The following is a 19,296-nucleotide window of genomic DNA, read 5'->3' on the forward strand; positions in this document are numbered from 1 at the left end:
ACGGCACTCTAGCCCAGGCGACAGAGCGAGACTCTGTCTCAAAAAGTAAAAAAATAAAGGAATATAAGATGACATTGACCATTAAGATGTATCACAATTTCAGAGTCGTTAAAATTTGAAAAATGCGCACCTTAAAATAATAAACATGTTCCCACTGTACGGCTACGGTTCTTTTTACTCTAACGTATTCCCATATTGCGTTTCGTTCTTACCTTCTTAACTGACACCAAGAACAGACCACCGGTTGGAGAGATCGGGAGCAAAAACAACAATTTAACGGGCACGGAAACGCCTAGAACAATCTGCCAACAGACGTCCAGGGTTTTGTGACCGGATCTGAATGTTCCATTTGTCGGATCCAAACGGACCCCGTCGTAACGCTCTTCGGGAATAAGATCATCCTCCGAAAATACAGTGACAAAAAAACATAAAAGCACTTCTGAATCTTAAACTGCACAGAAATGATGGTGTATTTAACCCCCGAGGCAGGTCGTGAGGATAGAAGAATCTAGAACACGTAGCAAAGCTCGATCTTAAGGGGACTCAGAGCAGCGGGAATGTCGTCTCCTTTGGTGGCCTTTGCCGGCATCGCCACGGCGAATTCCCTCTGCTGTCCGGCTCCAATGGCCCCAAGCAGCACGCCTGCCAGGCACAGTGGCCCGAGTCGGGGCAGGGGGACGGGCTGCGGGGAGGGCCCTGGTGACAATCTTGTCAGTTACTGCAGGCGTCCAACTGTCTCTCCCGCCACCTTCCGTCCCGACGGCCACTCCCACTGCCTGCGGCGTGGCTTTTCAAACCTCGTCCTCTGAGCGCCCCCGAGCCTGGCATTCCAGGACAGTTGGCCAGGTTGTGCACTTTCAGTGTTTTTACAACGCAGGGCTCAGGTACCTGCCCCTTTGTTTCTGCTCTGCTGATGACGAATCGGAGGTCTTGGCGGGGACTCGGCCGTCTTCAGCATCCTGGCGGGGAGGCCTTTGCCTCTACCCAACCACCGGTGACCAAATCTCCAAGCAACAAGAGCCCCACAGATCAACCCTTTCTGACGTCCTGCCTGGCTGCAGATAAGTGACTTTCTCTGTCTACCCGTTGACCCCCTGGCGTCTCCGTTCCCCGGCTTTGCGGACTGGGAAACAGAGACTCATTTCTGAAATCCTACCGTCTACACAACAAAGACACCACTCAGCATCCCCACCCCCCGCCATCTGGGCCACCAGCCAGAGGGACCTGACCCGGACCAGCCTGGGGACAGATTTTTTTTTTTGTTTTTAAAGTCAAGGCTAAAACGAAGATGACAATCCTTGAAATGTTAACTAGTTCGGGGACACTCCCCCCCCCACAGCCCCACCCGTTCCTTTCTTTCGAGGTTAATTTAGAACGTCTGTCTTACAACCAGATAAAAACTGACGTTTATTATTTTTTTTTATTTTTTTATTTTTATTTATTTATTTTTTGTTGTTGTTTTTCTGTTTTACAGTCCAAATTTCTCCTTGGTAAAAACTGATGTTTAAAACAGTTTTATTGAGACACAATTCACACACCGTCCAATGTACCCTTGGCAAAGCGCACGATGGTTTTTGGTATATTCTCAAGGGCGCGACCGACATCGCTATCTAATTTTAGAACGTTTTTCATCACCCTAAAAAGAAACCCACCCGCCCGGTCACTCCCCAGACTTCCTCTTACCCCACCCCGGCGACCCTAAATCTAGTTTCTGTCTCTGTGGATCGGCCTGTTCCAGACATTTCCTAAACATGAAATCACACGCTATGGTCTTTTGTGATGGGCTTTTTCGCACTTGGCGTGATGTCTTCGAGAATCATCCGTGGTACAGCATGTGCCAGTACTTGGTTCCTCTCTACAGAATAATAATAATGATAATAATAACATCTCGCTGGGTGGACACGTCAGACTTACTGATCCAGGCATCAGCCGACGGGCATTTCTGCGGTTTCCATTTTTTGTCTTCTATGAACAGTGCTGTGAGGAACATCCACACCGAGGCTCATTCTGAGGTGTGTGCCGAGGGCTGGCATTGGCTGGATCACGAGGCAGCTCAATGTTTAACTTTTTTTTTGAGACAGAGTCTGGCTCTGTCGCCCGGGCTAGAGTGCCGTGGCGTCAGCCTCGCTCACAGCAGCCTCAACCTCCTGGGCTCCAGCGATCCTCCTGCCTCAGCCTCCCGAGTAGCTGGGACTACAGCCGTGCGCCACCATGCCCGGCTCATTTTTTTTTGTAGAGATGGGGTCTTGCTATGTTGTCCAGGCTGGCCTCAAACTCCAGGGCTCAAGTGATCCTCCTGCCTCAGCCTCCCCAGTAGCTGGGACGACAGGCATGCGCTACCACACCCGGCTCATTTTTTTTCTATATATTTCTAGCTGTCCAGATCATTTCTTTCTATTTTTAGTACAGACGGGGTCTCGCTCCTGCTCAGGCTGGTCTCGAACTCCTGACCTCGAGCGATCCTCCCGCCTCGGCCTCCCAGAGTAGCTGGGATGACAGGCTTGAGCCACCGCGCCCGGTCTCCCTGGCCGTTTTATACATTCTCTGGGGAAAAAATCGATTCGGATCTCAAAGGCGTTTTCAAAAGCGATGTCATTTTGGAAAGAACAATTCGTGACGTGTAAAAGAAATAGGACTTTTCGTAAAACGCTCTACATCGAATAGGCGGAACACACTGACGAAAGTGACTTCTATGATGAAAGGGACACTACAGAAAAACGTGTAAAGGCCAAGGGCACCCAAGGAGGACGGTCTGAAGGGCTGCGCACGGTGGCCCAGACGATGACCTGCACCAGTGACACCGTCCCTGGCCCCCAATGCCCAAGACACACACACACACCCACACACTCCACTAAGACAGACGTCCGCAGTCGACCAGAGCAAAACGCCCCACCAAGCCAGCTAGCAGGGGTAGGAACACGCTCTCTCAGCATTTTCAGGGGCTCAGAAAATTCTTTCCGATTGTCATCGCTCACCTTAGGCCCGGGCTTTTCTGCATAAACTGCCGGGCACACAAGCTTAGCTCACCTTGCTGGCTTAAAACGACGACGCACATACTCACGGCTACTCTGGGTCGCTGCGTGCGCTGCAAAGACCTGGTCCCCACCCCCATTCCGAGCTCTAAATTCCGCTGCCCGCCCGGGATGTCACAAGGAGACAGCCCGGGTGACACCCTCCTGCAGGCCGCGCGCTCCGGCTGTCCCCGGGGACAGGAGAGGAGCCCATGCAGTCTGTCACTCGGGCTAGAGTGCCATGGTGTCAGCCTCGCTCACAGCAGCCTCAGACTCCTGGGCTCAAGCGATCCTCCTGCCTCAGTCTCCCGAGGAGCTGGGATGACAGGCATGCGCCACCACGCCCGGCTCATTTTTCTTTTTTTCTTTTTTGTAGAGATGGGGTCTTGCTATGTTGTCCAGGCTGGCCTCAAACTCCAGGGCTCAAGCCATCCTCCTGCCTCGGCCTCCCAGCGTGCTGGGTGGATTATTCGATTATAGCAAAAGATGCAATTGCTGGCTTGGGTTGACTGAATTAACTCCGCCCTTGCTGTGGAGTTCAGAGGTTGTACGGATTCGGGGTTTCTGTCTACGCCGGCTCGCTACTCGGGCAGCAAGACTGAGAACAGAGGGCGCTGGAAGAAGACAGACGCTGGAGCTCTGACGTAAATGGTGCTAAAGTCCCAGGACCGGCGGTGAGTTACTGACCCTCTCTGGGCTCCCGCGTGTCACCTGCCACGAGGGTGGTGGCACTCCCGTCCACCCCGCAGTGGTGTGGGGACGGAAACGAAGCCGTTGCAGACGACCTCGGGGAAGTGGGCTCTTCCTCGTGGTTCTCTCCCTCCCCCTGCTTCAGGGCACTCAAGGACCTGGGCCACCCGTGGGCCACCGTGTTCCCACAGGACCCGCCGGCCCGAGAGCCAGCCGGGGGGCGCCTGACGGGGCTGGTGACCAGCTCTCGGCCGGCCGTCTGCAGCCGTGAAGGAGACCGAGGTGTGGCCGGCAGGTGACAGGCTGGGTACTTGGGGACAGCGCCGTCCTCCTGGGGCCCTGCCCAGCCACCCTTCCCCTGGTTAGCAAGGCCACGGGGACCCACGGGCTCCACTCTGCCCCGAGTCTGACCCAAATCGGGCGCCCCCGCACCCCCCGACAGTGAGGACGGAACAAAACGAGCTGAAAAACTGCGACAACAGATAACGGCTAAAGAGCATCGATCTCCGCCCAGGCCTCGCAGCCGCCACGCCCCTGTCACTCGACCCACGGCCCCGCACACCCCTGTCACTTGACCCACGGCCCCGCACGCCCCTGTCACTCGACCCACGGCCCCGCACACCTCTGTCACTCGACCCACGGAGCCGGACGGCGTGACGACACAAGTCATCAGCCAACTTCCCTTCCAGCTTTTTCTGCATTAGAAAGTGCTCCTTCCTGTCTTCCTTCTAGTTTCAAACATGACCATTTATTATGTCACCAGCCTCGGGGGCGGGGACGGGGTGGGCAGCCTCTCCTGGACTCTATGTCACTCTGCGGCCCTCCGAGCGTCCCCTCCGCCTTGGCCTCCGTTGGACAGGTGCAAACTGCCCCCGACCTGCGCTCCAAGCGGCCCCCTTGCAAGCAGGACAGCCCCGTGCCACTCTCTGCAAAACGGACGGGACAGAATGCTCAAGTTCAAGCTCAAGTCCGCTCAAGTTCAAGTTCAAGTCCGTCGCCGGAGCGGACGAGAAACAAACGGGGCCACAAGGGCCTCGGGGGCGAAGCTGACAGGATAAATATTTCCACCCTGTCCCGGCCTCCGCCTGCCCCCCGTAAATCCCGGGGAGCACAGCTCCACACCAGCCGGGAAACCAAGGACGGCCGAGTGGCCGGGGAGTCCCCGCAGTACCATGCACGCTCTTCCCTGCGGACAGAGCCAGCCGGAAGGTCGCGGCCTGCAGAGAGAGGACGGAGGGAACACAGGCACGACTCGGTCCCTCTGGGGGCGGGCGGGGGGGAGGACGGCGCCGTCCGCGGTACAAACCCAAGCCCGGGTGCTTGGCACACTCATGTCACTTGTTTGTAATAAGCTATCATGTCGTCCAGAGTTTCGAAGGACACCGTGGGGGTTTGCGGTGGGCCCTCGGGGGCCGCAGCGGACGGCTGTGCGGCGCTGGGCCCGTGGTCCTGGCTCCCGCCCGGCCCCGCGTCCCCCTGCGCCGGGCCCGGCCTGCTCCACGCCTGGCCGCCGGGAGGGCCCGCTCTCCTCGGGCCCGCAAAGTACTCCGACGGCGGCGCGAACTCCGGATCTCTTTGAGCGCGGAGACCCGCCTGCCTCTTCGACCAGTGTCCGAAGGAGAATTCTAGGGGAACGGAGACAGGGAGCTTTCAGAATCCGCCAGTTGAATTTATCGTGGTTAGTGTTTTTCGACTGTTAGCGTAGATTTCGTAAGAGCCACTTTGAATTCTCTGGAGGACAAGGATGCCGACAAAACTATGTTGCGAGGTGTAAGTGATACCCACAAACAGTGTAAAAAATAAAAAAAAAAAAAAAAAAAAAAAAAAGGAGTAACAGGCCGGGCGCGGTGGCTCAGGCCTGTCATCCCGGCACTCTGGGAGGCCGAGGTGGGAGGATCGCTCGAGGTCAGGAGTTCGAGACCAGCCTGAGCAAGAGCGAGACCCCATCTCTACTAAAAATAGAAAGAAATTATTTGGACAACTAAAAATATATAGAGAAAAAATGAGCCGGGCGTGGTGGCGCATGCCTGTAGTCCCAGCTACTCCCGTAGTCCCAGCTACTCCTCCAGTCCCAGCTACTCCCACAGTCCCAGCTACTCCTCTAGTCCCAGCTACTCCCGCAGTCCCAGCTACTCCCGCAGTCCCAGCTACTCCCGCAGTCCCAGCTACTCCCAGTCTCAGCTACTCCCACAGTCCCAGCTACTCCCGCAGTCCCAGCTACTCCCGCAGTCCCAGCTACTCCTCTAGTCCCAACTACTCCTCTAGTCCCAGCTACTCCCACAGTCCGAGCTACTCCCACAGTCCCAGCTACTCCCACAGTCCCAGCTACTCCCACAGTCCCAGCTACTCCTACAGTCCCAGCTACTCCTGTCGTCCCAGCTACTCCTGTCGTCCCAGCTACTCCCACAGTCCCAGCTACTCCTACAGTCCCAGCTACTCCTGTCGTCCCAGCTACTCGGGAGGCCGAGGCAAGAGGATCACTTGAGCCCAGGAGTTGGAGGTTGCTGTGAGCGAGGCTGACGCCATAGCCCAGGCGACAGAGAGAGACTCTGTCTCAAAAAAAAAAAAAAAAAACAAAACCCACCAAGAGAGACCGCCGAAAGCACAGACTACAGGAGTGAGGCCAGCAAACCTCCATGACACTTCAAAGCCAGGCCCTGGGAAATGGCATCCCACAGCCGTAAAGCCATTTGAGGGCGGCACAAATGTAAAACATCCCCCCCGGGTGCTTCTAAAAACACAAAAAAACCGACACAGGAAAACACACAAACATCTTTCCGTGCCCTGCAGAGACCTGGCGCCGCAGAGACCCCTCCCGTACCTTTTCCTCGGTCCCACTCGCGGACGTGTGGCACTCCGGGCTTGGTGTCCCTCCTCTCCTGCACGATGACTTCCACCTTGCTGCCCTGGGTGGCGGCCCGCGGCGTCGGCGCGGCCTCTGGTTCCAGTGGCGAAGGCCCAATGACGTCCCCACCTGTTGTTTGTGAGGGAATCAGACATCATTATACTGAAGCCTAAAGCTATTAAAAAAAACTAGAGAACACGCTAATCCTGAAAGTAAAATACCCAGCATTTACCAAGGACCTGACACGTCCTGGGCAGTGGATTATTATTTAGTATGTTGTGTATAACAGGTCGTTTAACTGTTGCACCAAGAATTAAAATCCATAACCCCATGTTGGCCGGGCACAGTGGCTCAGGCCTGTCATCCCAGCACTCTGGGAGGCCGAGGCGGGAGGATCGCTCGAGGTCAGGAGTTCGAGACCAGCCTGAGCAAGAGCGAGACCCCGTCTCTACTAAACATAGAAATTAGCTGGACAACTAAAAATACATATAAAAAATGAACCGGGCGTGGTGGTGCATGCCTGTAATCCCAGCTACTCGGGAGGCTGAGGCAGGAGGATGGCTTGAGCCCCGGAGTTTGAGGCCAGCCTGGGCAACATAGCAAGACCCCATCTCTACAAAAAAGCAAAAAAGAAAAACTAGCCGGGTGTGGTGGCGCATGCCTGTAGTCCCAGCTACTCGGGAGGCTGAGGCAGGAGGATCGCCTGAGCCCAGGAGTCTGAGGCTGCTGTGAGCAAGGCTGACGCCACGGCACTCTAGCCCGGGCCACAGAGCGAGACTCTGTCTTAAAAAAAAAAAAAAAAATTATAAACATATATATAAAATAACCAATAAAAAATTACAGCAATAGGCCGGGCACGGTGGCTCACGCCTGTAATCCTAGCACTCTGGGAGGCCGAGGTGGGCGGATCATTTGAGCTCAGGAGTTCGAGACCAGCCTGAGCAAGAGCGAGACCCCATCTCTACTAAAAATAGAAAGAAATTATATGGACAGCTAAAAATATATATAGAAAAAATTAGCCGGGCATGGTGGCTCATGCCTGTAGTCCCAACTACTCGGGAGGCTGAGACAGGAGGATCCCTTGAGCTCAGGAGTTTGAGGTTGCTGTGAGCTAGGCTGACGCCACGGCACTCACTCTAGCCTGGGCAACAGAGTGAGACTCTGTCTCAAAAAAAAAAAAAAAAAATTACAGCAATAAGAAAAAAATTTCAGTCTAAAATATGTATGTACACAACTAAACTCTACCTGAAAATACCTTTTCTCTAAGTCTCGATGACCAAACTGTGCCGTTCTAAGCAGCAACCCAGCACATTGCTTTTAATCTCCTCGTCTGTACCCTAGAAATACTGGGTGTCATTCGACGTCACTTTGGTGAGGACAGTGGCTCCTGGCGGTAACTCGGAGGCACACTGTGTGCTCAGAGATTAAACCAAATAGCTGATTCCCACACCGCCAGCCCTATTAGTAAGACGCCAATGGAACGAAAGTTTTCCCTCTGGAAGTTCAGAAACATGAGCCGTGGAATATACCTCTTTCCTCCTCCGCTCCATCTTCTTGTGACTTTTTCATCTTCTTCTTCCGAAGTTTGGCGAGTCTTGCTTCCAAGATAGCCTTTCGTTTCTCCTTTATGTTTTCTCGTTTTGTTCTCTGATCTGTCGTCTTGAATTAGAAAATGAGGAAATTATTTGCTGGAAGCCGGATTCGGGCTATTTCTATTCAGAAGGAGGAAATAATTTTCCCCTAAAAATAAGACTAATGAATTGATTTCCAGGCCGTCTCTAAGAAGCGATTCTTGAGACCCTCGAAATGAAGGGACTCTTCGTATGAGCCCCCTGATGTCTTAGAAAGTTAGTAAGAGTTCAAAGAGTATCTTGAAAGCCTTAACGTTCAAAAAAAAAAACCCAACCAGTTGTTTTTTGCCCATCGATCCCTTAAATAACTTCCTGTTTTCCCCCCCCACGCGACCCCAATAGTACCACACTGGAAACCAGATTTAAAACATCAAAGTAACACCGGTTACGTGGCAATAGTTCTAAAGTTTGAAACACTGAAACAGTACAGCAATGACCTTTATTGACATTTTGAATATCAATTTTAATTCCTAATTAATTTACTACGCTTTCTGTTTTTTTTTTTTTTTTTTTTTTGGCAGTATGATCCAACAAGAAACCAAATGCTCAAATCCTTCCCACCATCGAGTCTGAATTTAACGTGTTACCTGTTCACGCAACATCTCCAGAGTTTTCATTTGCTTATTCCTCAACTCCTTGTCTTGGGCGAAGGCAAAATAGCCAACACCGAGTTGCCGGGCCTCTGAAATAGGGGAAAAAAATCATCCAAGAGATTAGATTTCCCCGATCAGTAAACTAACCCTCCGGCCCAATTTCCTGCCAAAGCAAAAAGAAACACAGTGACATTTGGCACAAGTTTTAGGAAAGACAAGAAAGCAGCCAGGCAAAAACAAACAAACAAAAAAAAGCGAGAACTAGTTTTCGTCTCATTTGATGATAAATGTAACAAAGATTCACTACTTTCCAGCCGCGGGCTGTTTCTGTGTCTCGTGGGAAAGCAAACTCTTAAATTAACAGACCCTCTGTTAGGGAGAGATTCCCCAATAAAAGTGTTTTTAAGGCCATAAAGTGGCCGGGTGCCGGGGCTCACACCTGTCATCCCGGCACTCTGGGAGGCCGAGGAGGGAGGATCGCTCGAGGTCAGGAGTTCGAGACCAGCCTGAGCAAGAGCGAGACCCCGTCTCCACTAAAAATAGAAAGAAATGAGCTGGACAGCTAAAAATATAGATACAAAAAAAACTAGCCAGGCATGGTGGCGCATGCCTGTAGTCCCAGCTACTCCTACAGTCCCAGCTACTCGGGAGGCTGAGGCAGGAGGATCGCTTGAGCCCAGGAGTTTGAGGCCAGCCTGGACAACATAGCAAGACCCCATCTCTACAAAAAACAAAAATGAGCCGGGTGTGGTGGCGCACGGCTGTAGTCCCAGCTCCTCGGGAGGCTGAGGCAGGAGGATCGCTTGAGCCCAGGAGTCTGAGGCTGCTGTGAGCGAGGCTGATGCCACGGTACTCTAGCCCAGGTGACAGAGTCAGACTCTGTCTCAAAAAAAAAAAAAAAAAAAAAAGGCTATAAAGTGAACTAAGGAGATATTTTCAATTTCTTTCCCTTCTAGCTAAGAGCTGTTGCTTTATGTTTGCCATTCGTTCAAGATAAAAAAAAAAAAAAAACGGTTTACAAAGCTGCACAGGAGGAAAGTAACCTGACCGTTCTCCCGAATGTCTGCGTAGTGCACGGGCCCCACCGGCCTCTTCAAGGCCTCCCTTTCTTCCTCCTCCCATTGCTGGCGCTGAAGCTCCTTCCTCATATCTTCAGACAGCAAGGTTTTCTCATTGGCGGGGCTCACGAAGCTGGTAGGAAAAAAAAAAAAAGAGCCAAAACCTATCTTCACACGAGGGCTGCGAGACATCGATGCTTAAGTTCAGGCAGGTGGATCGTGGACAAGCTTCGCGATTTGATCCGCAGCACGACCAGAAACTGAGAAGACAGGTGTCACCCGTCTTAACTGCAGGCGGGACTTGTCACATTAGCACAACGGAATCTTGCACTCGAGACAAATAACTTTCCCTCCCACCTGGTCCCGGGCTGAGCAGGCAGGAGGCGGCCTGGGTAGGCGGGAGGGACTCTAGGCCTCCCTGGGACGGTCTCCTGTCCCGGGGCCTGGAAGCTGCCCAACCTGTAGCCCCGGCAACGCCTCCTGTCCCCACTGGTGGCCCGACCCCGAGAGGCCCGAGGTATCTGCTCCTCCTTCGTCGGGCCAAGCCCAGGGCTGCCCGCAGAGGCCTGAACACGGAGGGCCCGGAACACGGACAGCTTCTCCTAACACTGTTCACACACACGTTACCTGTGGCGACGGGAATCTTATTGCCTTGGATGTTTTAGCAAGTTATCTCTTAGGTCTGTCTGAGGCCGCGCAGAAAAATCTACTTGTAAGGTTCTGACTTCAAAAATGCAAAGATACAGCCAGGCGCGGTGGCTCACGCCTGTCATCCTAGCACTTGGGAGGCCAAGGCGGGAGGATCGCTCGAGGTCAGGAGTTCGAGACCAGCCTGAGCAAGAGCGACACCCCGTCTCTACTGAAAATAGAAAGAAATTATATGGACAACTAAAAATATGTATAGAAAAAATGAGCCGGGCGTGGTGGCGCATGCCTGTAGTCCCAGCTACTCCTGCAGTCCCAGCTACTCCCGCGGTCCCAGCTACTCCTCCAGTCCCAGCTACTCCTCTAGTCCCAGCTACTCCCACAGTCCGAGTTACTCCTACAGTCCCAGCTACTGGGGAGGCCGAGGCAGGATGATCGCTGGAGCCCAGGAGTCTGAGGCTGCTGTGAGCGAGGCTGACGCCACGGCACTCTAGCCTGGGCGACAGAGCCAGACTCTGTCTCAAAAAAAAATAAAAATAAAAAAAAATAAATTCTCTTTACCGAAGCAACAAAATAATTATGCAACCGCCTCCCCCACGGAACAGTTTCTGGGGCTGCCTTTCAGACCTCCACAAAACTCTGCACGTGACGTACTCACAGTCTCCCCTGAAGATTTTTATCCATCTCCAGCAGATCCGGCAAATCCTTCCTCATGCAGCGCCGAGATCGCCCTAGAGAGTCCACGTAGTCCACCCTGGAACAGACATCGGGAAGGAGGATTTGCACACGGCTCTGGGGTACAGGGAAGAAGGAACACGGGCCTTGCTGCCGAGCACGACCCCCACCCCGCGAGAGGCCCCGGCCACAGGATGAGAGCATGCTTTTTAACGTTAAAAGCTGAGGTCAGGAGTTCGAGACCAGCCTGAACAAGAGCGAGACTCCGTCTCTACTAAAAATAGAAAGAAATTAGCTGGACAGCTAAAAATATATATAGAAAAAATGAGCCGGGCGTGGTGGCGCATGCCTGTAGTCCCAGCTATTCCCGTAGTCCCAGATACTCCCGCAGTCCCAGCTACTCCCACAGTCCCAGGTACTCCTACTGTCCCAGCTACTCGGGAGGCTCAGATAGGAGGACCGCTTGAGCCCGGGAGTTGGAGGCCAGCCTGGGCAACATAGCAAGAGCCCATCTCTACAAAAAAGCAAAAAAGAAAAATTAGCCGGGCGTGGTGGCTCATGCCTGTCGTCCAGCTACTCGGGAGGCCGAGGCAGGAGGATCGCTTGAGCCCAGGAGTCTGAGGCTGCTGTGAGCGAGGCTGACGCCACGGCACTCTAGCCCGGACGACAGAGCCAGACTCTGTCTCAAAAAATAAATAAATAAAAGCCAGGGAGAGTAAGGAGAAACAGTTTGATAACCAGCAAACAAAGTCACCCTCCGAGAGTCAACACGACCCCGAGGACACGGCTCTGACCCAACCCGTAACGCTACCCACCATTCTTCACTGGGGTCCTGGGGAGCGGGAACGTCCTCTTCGGGAAGGTCTTCCTCGTCGGCGTCCCTGTCCCCTGCCTTCCGGGACTCTCTGCTGGCACCCAACGCCTCCGTTTCTCGGCGCTTGTCTAGGATCTTCTGTGTGAAGTCCACAAGGTACATGTCCTCTACTTCTTCATCTAGGACGTAAACATCCACGTTGAGATGTCAGAGTTCAGAAAGCCACGCACGGAAGGGACAGGCAATGACACGCGCTGCCCGGGGGGCTCCACCCCTGAGATGCGGCCAGGGACACACAGCTGCCCCAGGAACTGACACACAGCACGCACAAAAAATCTTAAAAAAAAAACCTAAAGAGCCGGGCGCGGTGGCTCATGCCTGTCATCCCGGCACTCTGGGAGGCCGAGGTGGGCGGATCGTTTGAGCTCAGGAGTTCGAGACCAGCCTGAGCAAGAGCGAGACCCCATCTCTACTAAAAATAGAAAGAAATTAGCTGGACAGCTAAAAATATATATAGAAAAAATTAGCCGGGCATGGTGGCGCATGCCTGTAGTCCCAGCTACTCGGGAGGCTGAGACAGGAGGATCCCTTGAGCTCAGGAGTCTGAGGTTGCTGTGAGCTAGGCTGACGCCACGGCACTCACTCTAGCCTGGGCAACAGAGTGAGACTCTGTCTCAAAAAAAAAAAAAAAAAAAAAAAAAAAAAAAAAAAACCCTAAAGATTTCTGCTGCCTCATCAGCATGCTGAGTGAACAACGCCATCTCAAAACGTTTTTTTTTTTTTTTTTTGACACAGAGTGTCACTCTGTGGCCTGGGCTAGAGTGCCGTGGCGTCAGCCTCGCTCACAGCAACCTCAGACTCCTGGGCTCAAGCGATCCTCCTGCCTCAGCCTCCTGAGTAGCTGGGACTATAGGAGTAGCTGGGACTGCAGGAGTAGCTGGGACTGTAGGAGTAGCTGGGACGACAGGCATGAGCCACCACGCCCGGCTCAGTTTTTCCATATATATTTTTAGTTGTCCAGCTCATTTCTTTCTATTTTCAGTAGAGACGGGGTCTCGCTCTTGCTCAGGCTGATCTCGAACTCCTGACCTCGAGCGATCCTCCCGCCTCGGCCTCCCAGAGTGCTGGGATAAGACACAGTTCCTGAGCTTTTTCTCAGAGGACAGGGATGAGCTGTAGACAGCAGAGCAGAGGCAGAGAATCTAGATTCCTCCCGGCACCCAACATGGCCCAGCCCCTGCTGGACAATCAGTAAATTACTGCTGATGTTCTTGTCCTAGTGCCGCCACCGAAAAGTAAAATTTTGATTTGCTTTTTAAAATTTCTCCCTATTTCTTAGGTATTTCAACAAATAACAGAATACCAAAGGGCTCTAAGAATCAGAGAAATTCAAGTATAAAATAAATCATCGTATTTACCGATAAAGTCTCCGTTAGTCATTTTTTCATATAGTTTGGCTTTTTCTTCCAATTTTTCCCTAAGAGAAAAAAAAAAAAGAGGGGGAAAAAAAAAAAAAAAAAAACCACAAGCATGAGAAATTGTCTTACAAGTGTCCCTCGGCCCCCGGCCCCTTAGGCTGACAGATGCCACTTCTACCCACCAGGCAAGGGAACCACTCCAGACTAGAGGAGACGAAAGGGATCTCTGACAACTAAACACAACGTGTAATCTTGGAATCCCGGATTAAAATTTTTAAAAAAAAACTACAAAGGACATAATTGTACCAGGACAACGGGTGAAATCTGACTATGGACCACACGATAGAAAATACTATTTTATCGATGCTCAGTTTCTCGGGGATGATAGCAGCGTTGAGGTTACGCAGGAAAATGTCCTGGTTCTTTGACGATCTAATGCTGAAATGTTTAGATGCGAAGTATCGCGATACTTAACGGAGTCTCTCCGGACACACGTACGCATGTACATATCACACATGTGTTATCTACGTGATCATGTGTGTAGCAGAGAGAGGGAGAGAGGGAGAGTGAATGTGGCAAGATGTCAACTGACGAATCTGGGTGAAAACGGTATGAGGATTTTTATTGTACCCTTGAAGTTTTTCAGAATAAAAAATTGAGGCCGGGCGCGGTGGCTCACGCCTGTAATCCCAGCACTCTGGGAGGCCGAGGTGGGCGGATCGTTTGAGCTCAGGAGTTCGAGACCAGCCTGAGCAAGAGCGAGACCCCATCTCTACTAAAAATAGAAAGAAATTATATGGACAGCTAAAAATATATATAGAAAAAATTAGCCGGGCGTGGTGGTGCATGCCTGTAGTCCCAGCTCCTCGGGAGGCTGAGGCAGGAGGATCCCTTGAGCCCAGGAGTTTGAGGTTGCTGTGAGCTAGGCTGACGCCACGGCACTCACTCTAGCCTGGGCAACAGAGTGAGACTCTGTCTCAAAAAAAAAAAAGAATAAAAAATTGGGGAGTTCTATTAGGTCCCAGAATAGAACAAAAAAAAAAAAAAAAAAATTGGGGAGAAAATTTAGAGTCTCCAAATGCCAACATCGTACCACCTGGCCCAGAACCTAACTATGAGGACACTGCTTACTGACACTATGTCTTGTCTTTTTATAACACAACACACAGATCTGCAAAGCATGTTATTTTTAGAGTACTTACGGAGTATTTGGTTAGAAGGATGGTAACCATGGAATGTGCAAATCGAAAAGAACAAAATGCGGACTTTCCTGTCTTTGCTTTAGCGTCTCCAAGGGAACGGCGCTCGCCACAGCTCAACTTTACCTGGCTTTGTCTAACGTCTTCTGTTCCTCCATCTTCTGCTCCGCATCCTTCTCGGCGCGATTTGAGACGCCTGCGTTCTGTTTGCTCCAGATGCTTGGTTTCTGCAGGATCATTTAAACAAGATAAAACACAAAGCACCACGTGATTGCGAAGAAATCTCTACTTGGGCTTCATTAAAAAAAGGGGGGGACTGTTAGACCTTATGAGTCAATGGCGATCATTAGGTCCTATGAATCAATGGCGACCATTAGATCTTACGAATCAATGGTGATCATTAGACCTTATGAATCAATGGCGATTGTTAGACCTTATGAAAGAATCAATGGCAACTGTTAGATCTTATGAAAGAATCAATGGCGACCATTAGATCTTATGAATCAATGAGGATCATTAGACCTTATGAAAGAATCAATGGCGACCGTTAGATCTTATGAATCAATGGCGACCATTAGATCTTATGAAAGAATCAATGGCGACCGTTAGATCTTATGAATCAATGGCGACCGTTAGACCTTATGAATCAATGGCGACCGTTAGACCTTATGAATCAATGGCGATCGTTAGACTTATGAATCAATGGCGATCGTTAGACTTATGAATCAATGGCGATCGTTAGACTTATGAATCAATGGCGATCGTTAGACTTATGAAGCAATGGCGATCGTTAGACTTATGAAGCAATGGCGATCATTAGACTTATGAATCAATGGCGATCATTAGATCTTATGAATCAATGGCGATCATTAGATCTTATGAATCAATGGCGACCGTTAGACCTTATGAAGCAATGGCGACCGTTAGACCTTATGAATCAATGGCGACCGTTAGATCTTATGAAGCAATGGCGATCGTTAGACCTTATGAATCAATGGCGACCGTTAGAGCTTATGAAGCAATGGCGATCGTTAGATCTTATGAATCAATGGCAACCGTTAGATCTTATGAAGCAATGGCGATCATTAGACCTTATGAATCAATGGCGACCGTTAGATCTTATGAAGCAATGGCGATCATTAGATCTTATGAATCAATGGCGACCGTTAGATCTTATGAATCAATGGCGATCATTACGTTAGACCTTATGAATCAATGGCGATCATTAGATCGTATGAATCAATGGCGATCGTTAGACCTTATGAATCAATGGCGATCGTTAGATCTTAAGAATCAATGGCGACTGTTAGACCTTATGAATCAATGGCAATCGTTAAATCTTATGAATCAATGGCAACCATTAGATCTTATGAATCAACGGCGATAACTTTATCTTCCACCTGCTAACCCACGTCCTACAAGACGACTGACCGAGTTGGAACATGGGCAGGTTGGAACTGGGAAAAAAAGCTCTAAATTGCATAAAGAATTTCTTTACACGACAGCAGAGAGGTATTTCTCTATTATCTTTTCTCTCCTGAATGATCCCAAGCTACGTCAAGACTCTAACGGCAACGTACATATTACAGAGAATTAGTAACACCGATAGTAGACACCCTTAGCTATAAAATTCAAAAGCTATTCACCACTCTTGAAGACCCTCATATTTTCTGCTATATTTCTATGCTGTATAATTGTCTGTTTGGATACATAAAACCTATGGAACCAGAGAATCTTCCGTGAGAATGTAAGCCATCCACTTCTTAATACCATGTTCTTTTCCAAAATAAGTGTCAAAGAATTAAAGTCTCACAATGTGCTTTTAAATACTGTTCCTAATTTCTACTTCAACATCTAAAACATTTCATGCAGATGTTCACAAATAGACAGATATTTTTCCTTAACATTCATATATACGAATATCATTGGCAATTTTAAAAAACTCAGGCGTGGCCTAATTCTCCCATGTTTGAAATCCATGGCGATAATTAGATCTCATTTTTTACCTTATTAGCTGTCTTGGGTTTTCCAAAAACGCCAGCATCTTTCAGAAGTTTCTCTTGTTTGAATTCCTCTTGTTTTCGGAAGAGTTCAGCCTTGAGATCGACCAACTACAAGAACAGCAGAAAGAAAACGAAAACGTTTTCATCAATTCTAACGGACGACGTGGATTGCCAAGTTATTGTAATTCTCAAAGCGGAATTTCAGGTCCCTCTAATAGACCAAAATGGATACAAAATTAAAGGTTTCGACGTAGAATCCGTGCTCTAACTTTCAACGCTGGAGGCTTTGCCTTGGGCATAAGGAAAGTGAAAAAAAAAAAAGCAAAATAATGAAGTCGAGATTCACGTTCAACTTACGTTACTAAGCACCTTCTCGCTGACTGGCCCTGAACTTGGCTCTTTGATACGATCATCGCATTTAATCTTCACAACAACTTATTATTTCTACAGGGAGATGTTTTTATCCAGCAATTCTCTGAGCACCCGGTTTGTGCCTGGCATTTATTTACACCCAAGAGCAGGACGTAAACATGAATCAGACATGCTCCCTGCCCCAGAGACCCTACGATCTAATAACGTTCTAATACCAGTGAAATGCGGCAAATGTAATAAATGACTACGTTTGAATTTAAAATGCAAGATGCTCAGAAAATCACCAGTTCTCCAATAGCACGTCTATATAATTATTGCTCTTTTTTTTTTTTTTTTTTTGAGACACAGTCTCGCTCTGTCGCCTGGGCTAGAGAGCCGTGGCGTCAGCCTCGCTCACAGCAACCTCAGACTCCTGGGCTCCAGCGATCCTCCTGCCTCAGCCTCCCGAGTAGCTGGGATGACAGGCATGCGCCACCACGCCCGGCTAATTTTTTCCATATGTTTTTAGTTGTCCAGCTACTTTCTTTCTATTTTTAGTAGAGACGGGGTCTCGCTCTTGCCCAGGCTGGTCTCGAACTCCTGACCTCGAGCGATCCTGCCGCCTCGGCCTCCCCGAGTGCTGGGATGACAGGCATGAGCCACCTCGCCCAGCCTAATTATTGCTCATTTTAACCTGTCAGGAGAGGTTGGCGTTAAGATTCATAGGTTTTTGGTTCCTAATCCTCAAACACAATAAACAGGTCTAATTCTCAATATCAGAGGAAGAAAGGGACTCAAATACTGCGACTCGTACATTTTCTTTTCAACTCCCTTTGCAAATCCTAATGCCCTGCAGTAAATCCGAGATTAAATCGGGAGGTTGGGCAATTGGCTCTGATATAAAGGAAAAGGCAACAGCTTTGGAGTTAACCAGAGGGAGCCAGCCAGGTTCTAGTATCATGAATTTTATACCTAAGCCAGGGAAAGCGCCTCCACTTTCTGAACCTCAGTCTCATCGTCTGTAAAATGGGAATATTAATGGTGTCTACCTCCTAGAGCAGTGTGGGAAAGTTCAACGAGACTGTATAGAAAAGTGTTGGCGGTGGCTCCAGCCTGTCATCCTAGCACTCTGGGAGGCCGAGGCGGGAGGATCGCTCGAGGTAAGGAGTTCGAGAGCAGCCTGAGCAAGAGCGAGACCCCGTCTCTACTAAAAATAGAAAGAAATGAGCTGGACAGCTAAAAATATATATAGAAAAAATGAGCCGGACGTGGTGGTGCACGCCTGTGGTCCCAGCGACTCGGGAGGCCGAGGCAGGAGGATCGCTTGAGCCCAGGAGTTGGAGGTTGCACGGAGCTGATTGCACCAGTGCACTCCAGACTGGGCGACAGAGCAAGATCCTGTCTCAAAAAAAAAAAAAAAAAAAAAACGAAAAAAAAAAAAACGGAAAAAAAAAAAACGGAAAAAAAAAACGAAAAAAAAGAAAAACGGGGAAAAAAAAAAAAACCCAAAAAAAAACCAAAAACAAAAAAACAACGCTGGCCCCCAGTGCACACTCAGAACCGGTTTCCCTAGCTCCCACCACACTTCCCGGCTCCCAGGCCGGGGCACAAACAACCTTTGAACTCCCGACGACGGGGGCGCGCCGGGCACCCTGGGATCCCCGTGAATAACCCGCAAAGGTGTTGGGGGGGCCCTTGCGGGTCCCCGGATTGGAGGCGAAAGCAGGAAGGGGACCCGTCTGCACAGCCAGAGCAGGCTGGGGGTCCTCTCGGACCGCAGTGGCGACCACGCCGGCCACGGGCAGGTCCCTGCGGGCAGGGACGGGAGGAGGAGGCGCGATTTCTAACCCGGAGGACACCGGGCTCCGTGTCTACAGGGGCGGGCGCGAGTCACAGAGGAAAAGCCCGGTTCGGGGGGGCCCGTGGCGGGACAAAAATCTAGATTCAAAGAAGAGGCCGGGTGGGCGCCCCGGAGGAAGGAAACAAGCCAGACCGCGATCCTTGCGCGACGGCGGCGCGGAGAACCCGCACTCACCGACGACGCCGTGACGTCCAGAGGCTTCTTCCTCCGGTCCATGGTCCCCCCCGGAGCTGTCCCGGCGTCAGCAGGACCCTCCGGGAGTCCCCACGGGCCTCATCAAGCCCACTTCCGGCGCACCCGGAAGTGTCTTGCTGAGACGACGGCGAGTTTGCGTCAGTTTGCGACGCCACTTGGCGGCCGTCTCGCCATCTTGAGAAGGTCAAACTAAAATACGTGATAACTTCACTGCCATTTGCGGAAGGTCAGAGGGTACGCCGTAGACGCTCACTGTTAAAGTCACCTCGAAGAGGGCGCCATCTCGCCATCTTGAGAAGGTCAAACT

At 50.6% G+C, this 19,296-nt stretch overlaps 1 protein-coding gene across 2 annotated transcripts; it reads right to left on the minus strand.

Moving 5' to 3' along the window:
- Window positions 1-2,259: 2,259 nt before the first annotated feature.
- On the minus strand, window positions 2,260-19,070 carry CCDC174 (coiled-coil domain containing 174). 2 transcript variants are annotated; one of them, XM_069497677.1, is made up of 11 exons: window positions 18,969-19,070; window positions 16,586-16,690; window positions 14,706-14,806; window positions 13,381-13,439; window positions 11,964-12,141; window positions 11,132-11,227; window positions 9,819-9,961; window positions 8,765-8,859; window positions 8,076-8,205; window positions 6,523-6,675; window positions 2,260-5,326 (listed from the first exon to the last, which is right to left on the minus strand). In XM_069497677.1, exons 1-11 carry the CDS (start codon window positions 19,008-19,010, stop codon window positions 5,031-5,033), a joined length of 1,398 nt encoding a protein of 465 aa, XP_069353778.1. In that variant the 5' UTR covers window positions 19,011-19,070; the 3' UTR covers window positions 2,260-5,030. The 2 variants fall into 2 exon arrangements, with proteins under 2 accessions (XP_069353778.1, XP_069353779.1); XM_069497678.1 differs by lacking the exons at window positions 8,076-8,205; window positions 8,765-8,859.
- Between the last annotated feature and the right edge of the window lie 226 nt (window positions 19,071-19,296).

This window comes from Eulemur rufifrons, chromosome 22 (genome assembly GCF_041146395.1).
Source record: "Eulemur rufifrons isolate Redbay chromosome 22, OSU_ERuf_1, whole genome shotgun sequence".
Classification (NCBI taxonomy): Eukaryota; Metazoa; Chordata; class Mammalia; order Primates; family Lemuridae; genus Eulemur; species Eulemur rufifrons.

Bases quoted from the DNA above. Each gene is read 5' to 3' on its own strand.
- CCDC174 (XM_069497677.1), bottom strand. From the start codon at position 19,010: ATGGACCGGAGGAAGAAGCCTCTGGACGTCACGGCGTCGTCG. The intron at 9,962-11,131 runs GTGAGTACGTCA...TTTTCCTACCAG, and splicing joins AAAAATCTTCAGGGGAGACT to CTTCGTGAGCCCCGCCAATG. The intron at 5,327-6,522 runs GTACGGGAGGGG...CCGTTCCCCTAG, and splicing joins CGAGTGGGACCGAGGAAAAG to AATTCTCCTTCGGACACTGG.